General features: G+C 25.4%; 2 protein-coding genes across 2 annotated transcripts; both read right to left on the bottom strand.

Moving 5' to 3' along the window:
* Positions 1–759: 759 nt before the first annotated feature.
* LOC112466457 (elongation of very long chain fatty acids protein 7-like) lies at positions 760–4,681 on the bottom strand (the record flags this gene model as incomplete). Its single annotated transcript, XM_025034550.1, has 6 exons — positions 4,440–4,681; positions 3,100–3,215; positions 2,069–2,262; positions 1,540–1,629; positions 1,356–1,412; positions 760–886 (listed from the first exon to the last, which is right to left on the bottom strand). Coding segments are annotated over exons 2-6 (535 nt in total), but the record flags the coding sequence as incomplete, so codon positions are not given.
* Positions 4,682–7,587: 2,906 nt separating this feature from the next.
* Positions 7,588–8,424, bottom strand: LOC112466456 (elongation of very long chain fatty acids protein AAEL008004-like; the record flags this gene model as incomplete). The annotated part of the gene is made up of 2 exons (XM_025034549.1): positions 7,588–7,794; positions 8,176–8,424. Coding segments are annotated over 2 exons (408 nt in total), but the record flags the coding sequence as incomplete, so codon positions are not given.
* Between the last annotated feature and the right edge of the window lie 13 nt (positions 8,425–8,437).

Here is an 8,437-nt window from a genome sequence, read left to right as displayed (position 1 = left end):
TTTGCTTCTTTCTCAAAACGAAAAATACCTTAAAAAGCAAAACATTTAAATATTAAATTTCTTCTTACACATTTTTACATCTTTTCTATAAAATTCTTTGCATAATTTTATTTAAATGTTTTCTTATATTTAAAATATCTGTTAATTGATATCTTAATTTGTAATGTTATTAATGATTTTTATTTTGAAGAGATATCAATGTCTATAAAACTGATAAATGTAATAATTAATAATAAAAAAAAATAAACTTAAAAAGACGTATGTGAGTAATAAAATTTTCATTAATTATATCGTTTATGATAAATTTAAGTATTACTTCTACATCAAAAATGTTTTTGTTTCAACTATTCGATATTTTTTATGCTTTATATTCTGATATTATGTCTGAAAAAGGTAAAATTTAAAAAAAGTTGTTCAATTTGTTAAAGGTAATGCGTACAATCGACAAATGCTTTTCCGATGACCGAGTTAGCAAAACGCTTTATTCACATTCCAAAATGTTTCGTTGCAATAGCTTTCATTGGGTAACTGAATAAAGACTAAACAATGGTTCCACTTTTAATCGATAACGAAAGCATGATATACGCTTCATTGTTTTCTTAAATCTTCGTGAGTTGGCTAACTCAAGCATTTTAATTTTTAACTAATCAATTAATTCAATTAATATTGTTATTTAATTAAATGTTCTGTACTTAGGGCCAAGTGCCACAATAAAATAATAACTGTACATAATGATGTAAACCACACAATTTAAAAAACTTATGATGACGCCTTGTTTACCGGGCAAGAACTTCAAGTAACACCACGAAGAGATGACCTTTAAAGTATGATGGTACACATGAAGAAAAGTAATCTGACTTTGCTTCTTTCTCAAAACAAAGAATACCTTGAAAAGCGAACATTAGAAGTTACATATTTTCTTTACAAAATTTCTTGTTTATTTTCAACTAAACGCTCTTTTTAATATTATAGAAAATAGTTATATAAAATAATTATTTATTAATTTTAATTTGATATATTATTAATGATTTTTATTATTTTAAAAAGATATTGAATATACTATTGATATTCTGTTTAAAGGAAAAAACATTAAACATTTTTTTCAATTTATTAGAAATAATGCGAACAATCTATGTATATTTTTCTGATGACGAGTTAGCAAAACGTTCTGTTTATCTTTCAAAATGTTTGTTTGCAATAATTTTCGTTAGTTAACTGTCGGAACAATGATATTACTTTTACAAGTCAATAATTAAAGAATGATATGTTTTTTGTATTAAATTTTTTATAAATTAATTAACTTAAACTTTAATTTTTAACTAATCAATTATTTTTGTCATTATAAATTTTCTTACCGTGTCCAGAAGTTCGGTAATTTTTGCGAAAAAATACCACCAAGCAAATTGTAACATCTGTACGAACGACATATACATGTATATAAGTAACATAGTGAAAAAATATATTTGCTATTTATTAAAAACTGTTAAAATTATTTAAATTAAATTCAATATTGTTAACAATTGCGAAAGAAATGCTTACCGCTATTCGTACGTTTTTTGGAGGTAATATATAATCTTGAGTATCATATCCATAAGCGGGAAACAAATATTTAATACCGATGTTCAATATCTAAAATCGACAAATGTTTTATATTGATGTTTTATATTGATTATTGTATACCTTAAAATATGTGTTAATGTAATAGTTTAGTCAAACTTCTTGTTATATTCTTACATGTATTAATCTTATATTTAATTTTGAATACCTACTTATATGTTGGTTAAAAAAAAGTTAATTAAACTTAAATAATTTTTATCAGAACATTTCAAGTTTAAATAATATTAAATATATAAATTATATAATTCTCAAGCTATTTAAACGTATAATTAATAAGTATTTATCTGAAATATCCTCTTGTGATATTTTAAATGGTTTATATGGCATTCTTCTGAACATATACTTAACATGAGAAAATGTAGAACGGAGTATTTATATGTCATGATTACGTTTTTTTATTCTTAATATTAAACACTGATGGAATAAATGTACTACAAAAAATTAAACTTACAAAACCTGTCAACCAAATAGTACTGAAGAGTACTTGGATAGCGTTATATAAGATCATCACGGTATTCAGCTGAAAGGCCGGCCGTTTTTCCATCATTTTTGGTCCAGCTTTTAAAACAAATATTAAATATGCGCCGACAATACATAACATAGGACCCGGAGATTCCATTAAAAACCAAGTATCTACCACTGGATCTGTCACAGAGAAAAACAATATAATTTATTTATTTTTGGCAAAATTTTTTAAAAGTAAAATGTGTTATTCTTATCTATACACATTTACGTATAATATATATGATAAAATATAAAGTAATAATTGCATAAATATTATTAGAAAATGCGTGAAAGTAGCATTAAAATTCATCTGTGAAATATTAAGCAGAATAGTTATCACATGTTAATATTGTGTTAGTATTATGAATAAAGTATTATTATATATGAAACGTAAAGATTATTCCTAAATCTTTTTACATGATGTGTCTGATAAAATGGATGTGCTTGGAACATGAGTATATTTATGTTTATTAATTTCCACGATAATTTACGCCAGTATATGTACGAGAGATGTCGTTTATAAAAATCATTCTAATGATGACAAACCTCTTAACATAACAAAATATTAGATAATAAGTTACCTCTGTCAAGTTTCACGTGCGTATATATGATTGGTGATATCAGGTATATTTGCATTCATAAGAATACTTATTGATTCTTTCTTTATTTAGCATAAAACAAAGCAGTTAAGTTGTACGATTAATTATGTGATTGTAAGAATTATTCTTCTTAAGTGTGACAAAAAAATTTTGCCGCGTTGAATAAATACAATAGACATCGTTAATATATATGTACGACTGTATAAATCTATAAACAGCGTATTGTATTTTTGTTACATATAAACAAAAAATTCATTTTAAGTACATAATTTAGAACATTTTGTAAATTTCTGAGTTTATTTATAAAGAAAAATATTTTTTATAAATAGAAAAATACTCTCATGGTAGATTTTGTGCCATTTTGTTAAAAAGAACTTACCTCGAACATTTCTTAAGACTTCATTATAGTTGCTAATCATTTGTATGAGAGTTATGAGACTAGCCATGTTGATGATGTTTTATAAGAAATGGTTCTTGACTTATTTACCAGAAAGTCTGAAATATATCAATTTTGTTTATCACATTAAACAAATTATACTGTTGTAAAAAACAAGTAGTCGATGTAAATCCATCATAAATTTATATTCGCTTTGTTTTTGAAAAATCTTGATGCACATTCAATAAAAAAATCGTGCTGTTTTACTATTTTATAACATACCTATTATAATGTGTAACAAATAATATAAATTAAAAAGTTAAAATTAATACTTGATAAAATCCTAATAAATAAAAACAAAATAAATAAACAATACAATATAAGAAAGTCACTAAAATGAAAACTGAAATGCCAGAAACAATATGCGAAGTTATGTAACCGCAAATACTTAATTGCCCAACTAACTACAATATTCTTGTATAAAAAAAGATGACAAATATAAAAAAATAATAATTACCCGTTAATCATGGTCGATATTCATTCGTAAGGGAAGAAATAGCAGTACATTAAGGAAATAATGACAATTACCTGAGAGCCGTTCCTGATGTACGTACGTGCCAGTAAGATTTACGAAGACGTGTGTGTTAGCTAAACTGTTGGAATTGCATTTAAAATTTGATTCGCTCACTATTGGTTAGAGATCTTAAATCTAAATCATACGAGGATGTATACGTCATATGCATATAATGTTACATCCGGTTCTCTTTTATATAACTTTCATGTATATTCAATAAGTTATGTAAACTATAGATTTTCAGTATCTAAAAGGCAATAATTATATTGTATTAAAATAAAGCCTTGGAATATGTTTCCTCTGCCTATCTCAAGATTCACAGCTTGAATCTGATATCTCTGCTAATGAGCTCTTATGTCTATTTCTATCAATGGCCAAGTTTATACCCATCACTTGATATACGTATTAAATAGTAAATAACTAGTAAATAAGTCTGATTATTGGCTGATCAGTTCAAATATACTATTTGATACGCGTATCAAGAGATCGGTGTAAACTAGGCCAATGTAGATTAATTCGTAGCGAACACACTTTAACTTAAATGCTTAACTCAGCGACTTCAATCTTGGTTTAACTTACCTTTTCTAATTCTAAGAATTGGAAAAAGATAAAAGATAATTTTTCTAATTCTTAGAACTAGAAAAATATAAAAGGTAAGTTAAACCAACATTAAAATCAATTTACATTGGTAAAAAATAGACATTAGTAGGACATTATAGCTGACGTGCTATAAACTGAAAACTAAGTAACATCAAAATAAATAACTCACTTTGAATGATGACGTAAAGAAACTTTTATATCCGTTTCAAATCCGTATACGTCGATTATTTCAATTTCACCGGTTATCAATATCTTAGATATCAAATTAACGTTAAATCGACATCACCTTTCCGACTGGGTGTAGAGAACTGTCCTCTTCATTAAATTTTATTTTCGCAACAATTCACTTGGTAAGCAGAATTACAATACAACGCTGAGTTAACATTTAAGTTAAAGTGTGTTCGCTACGTATTACTAACGAGAACTGAAAAACTCAAATTGAAATAGATCTTCACATAGACAAAGCACAATACATTGTTAAAATAATGATAACCAAAGTCGATAGCACAATCGACCGATACCGGAAGTAATAATTAATGTGAAAGAAAAAAACTTAAAATTATTAAAAAAGATAAAAACAAGGTAATGATGGGTATGCGAAGAAGATAATCCATTTAGATAAAAGTAGGTTTTTTACTGCTATGTGGAAAATGTTTCAAGAGGAAAAATAGAGAAAGTCCTTTTCTTTTTTTCCATTAAAACGCAAAAGATAACATATTTCAATAAAAGTTAAACATGATATTATATAAGGCATTGCTTGTTAAAAAAAACTTTAGACATATTAATGATAGTAATATATACACATGATTTCTTAAGATCCTAAAATAGCAGTTGTGTAGCAGATAATATATATGGAAATGAAGAAGTTATATTCGTTATTTGCCTAAATATCTTAATTATGTTAATTTTACTAGCTGGTTACCCGGGCTTTGTTTGGGAGTCGTTTTTCTTCAAACAACTTCATTTGTGTTTCAATATCCTTAATCGAAAAAAATTTCTTTATCAGGCAATGGCTTATCATCAGGCAATTGCAAAGAATCCTTTATATTCATTTTTATTCAAATTTTATTATATTTATTTATTATTAATTAAATTATAATATTTCAAATTGCACAATATATTTTTTATTCAATACCGATTCCCAAAAAGATCGGTAACAAAAAACTATACACTCTATAGCACTCCTTGGAAAATTCTACCCTTATTTTATATACTTTTGGTAAAAATTCGGTCGAATAGTTTAAGAGTGTATAAAGACATACATCTGTATAGAACAATGAAGCTGTTTATAGGGAAAAATTACGTTTTCTCGTAACACGTGACGCGATCGCATCTTGAAGGAAATTCATACGGTGACACGCGAACGTTTCATACAATTACCTATTTACTTAAGCTTTGGCGCGCAATTCGTGAATGAACTAAGTGGCTGACACGACGCGACCTATTGTAAACATCACGAGTGATGCGTAGTTTAAACAAATATCAAGTCAGCATACTTAATCGGCTGCATATTTCGATATGCTTGAAATATTCTTCTCAAATATTTCTACGTTTCATAAAACAAATGACGGCGGAATATTTAACGTTTTATGACGCAAATTCGCACATTGACAAATTATGTCTCTTATATTTTCTTACTCTCTGTCTCTTATATTTTCATTCTCTGTCTCTTATATTTTTAATTAATTTGAATAGACAGATTATTAGTACGTACTTATTAAGTGCGCCAGTATGAAAAACTGTTATATAAAATTTGTTGTACAAAATTGTTTTAATATATCCAATCAAAAATATAACATAATTGTGCATTGCAACATAAATGATGTTAATTTTCGTAAAAAGAATGTTTAGATGAATAATAAATGTTGTTTAACATTTCATAATTTTCAAAATGTTAGAAATATTTTTTAAAAATGTTGAAATTAGATAAATAAAAATAATGATTGAGACAGGGTTTTATTTCTGATTTTATTATTAATTATAACAACCACCCTCACTTGACGCATCAGCTGGGTCCGTAGCCGTCGGAGCTCTAAATTTTAAAACAAAAATATTTGTTGGACGTCAATCAATTTTTATAAAATTGGTAAAAAAAAAAAAAAACAAATAGAACTCAAAGACGGATAGGTGAAAGGACCCTAGGATATAAATCGGATCATGGCAACGTTGAGGGGAATACAATTATACTGTTACATGATAAACGTTTTAAAAATTAAACGGTTTTAACCCCATCAAGATAATAGCTACGTTTTTTTTAAGCTGTCTAATATGTTATGTTTCCTTAATTCTTTGATTGCAATACGCTACAATTATAAATCTTCCAACATAAGGTAGGACATAATTATATATATAATTATTATTACATAATTGTATATGTTGCATATAGGAAAGATATTTCCAAAAGAATTATATTTAATAAATAATATATCATACATACTTGACATATTATGTATCCATATTTTGTTGTTTTATGTAATTACAGACTATAGAAGCTGTACAATTTAAGCTAAAAATTGTATACATAATAATCCACATACATACACAATTTTGTTATATAATTCTACCTCAACGCTAATGACTCTTTCTCTTTTTTCAATATTAATCTATGTTAATTACTAAATTATTTATTAAATTTTTTACTTATATATTAAATCTAAGACTTCGATTAAGTTAAATCCTGCAATCAATTAACGATTTTAACCATATTTTCTTACATACTTAAATTAAAATTGAATTTTAAATCTGATATCTAATATAATTATAAAACATGTATCTGATAATAATTAAAAATGATCTTTTATAGCTAATTATATTTATATCTAATGTATAAATATTGGAACTTCTTATATCTTGACATAAATATAAAATCTAATAATATTATGGAAATTAATAATAGTATTAATAATAGTATTATGAAAATTGTAATTCCTAATATATTAATTGCAAATTATTTAAAAACAACTAAAAAAACTTTTAGTGTTGTATTAAGAGAAATATTTAGATATTGATGTCGACAAAAAGATTCGAATATTTGAAAGTGCAATTTAAAATTTTATAGATAGATATTTTAATTAAAACTCAAAAATAAGCTACATAGAGATTCTATAAATTATAAATCTCATTTTCTCTTTATTTACATATATCTATATGTACATCTATTTATTACACACTTTTGCTATCATTTTATTGTTAAAAAATTAATGACACAATTTGAACATTACTGCACACTTTGTAGACTGTAGCCACTTAGTTTCATGTTTCCGTAATAATATTATTATTATTATTTGTATAAAACATTTAGTTATAAATAAATTTAAATTATTTTTTTGTATTTACTGATTGTTTGCAACATGTAACATTCATAATTAAGTTATTTTCTTTTTATATGCTTGACGATAAAAGTCACTAAATAGGTACATGAAGATTATTACGACTATTGTGAAGAAATAAGTTAGAGCTTTTGGTGTTCGACAATCCAAGATTAATGTTAGTACTAAGTAGACTAACATTAAAGCAAACTGCACCTGAAATTTAAAAGAATTTTAAGTATTAAATTTGTATAACGTTTCCACAATCTGTTTATTTAATTAAACAAATAATTAAAATAAAAATATATTAAACAAATTAAATAAGTGCTGTTAACGATATTAATGAAAAAGAACTAAGAAAAATGAAATAGACATTTATATGTATAATAAAATCTTATATCATTTCATATGTCTATTGCGCCAAAATTATTATGATAGAATATAATATAAAAATATTATACTTATAATATTTTTATGATTTATAAAAATACAAATCTTTAATTGGTTGTATTAGTAGATGGGCAAAAATTGATGTTAATAAAATATTTAAAAATCTGTAATAAAACTTTGACAGTTAATTATGTAAAAATTAATTACCAGCTGAATCCAAGTCATATATTTCTTCCACCAGAGATACTTTTTGTACTTAGGGCCAAGAGCCGCGATGAAATAATAACTGTACATAATAACATGGACCAATGAATTCAAGAAACCTATGATAACACCTTGTTCACCAGGCAGGAATTTCAAATAGCACCACGAGAAGACAGCCGTGATAGTATGATGGTAAACATGAAGAAAAGTAATCTGACTTTGCTTCTTTCTCAAAACGAAAAATACCTTAAAAAGCAAAACATTT

This window comes from Temnothorax curvispinosus, unplaced genomic scaffold (assembly GCF_003070985.1).
Source record: "Temnothorax curvispinosus isolate PA1 unplaced genomic scaffold, ASM307098v1 QBEX01016203.1, whole genome shotgun sequence".
NCBI classification, from domain to species: domain Eukaryota; kingdom Metazoa; phylum Arthropoda; class Insecta; order Hymenoptera; family Formicidae; genus Temnothorax; species Temnothorax curvispinosus.
Note: the sequence above shows the minus strand (reverse complement) of the source record. Positions and strands in the feature narration are given on the sequence as shown.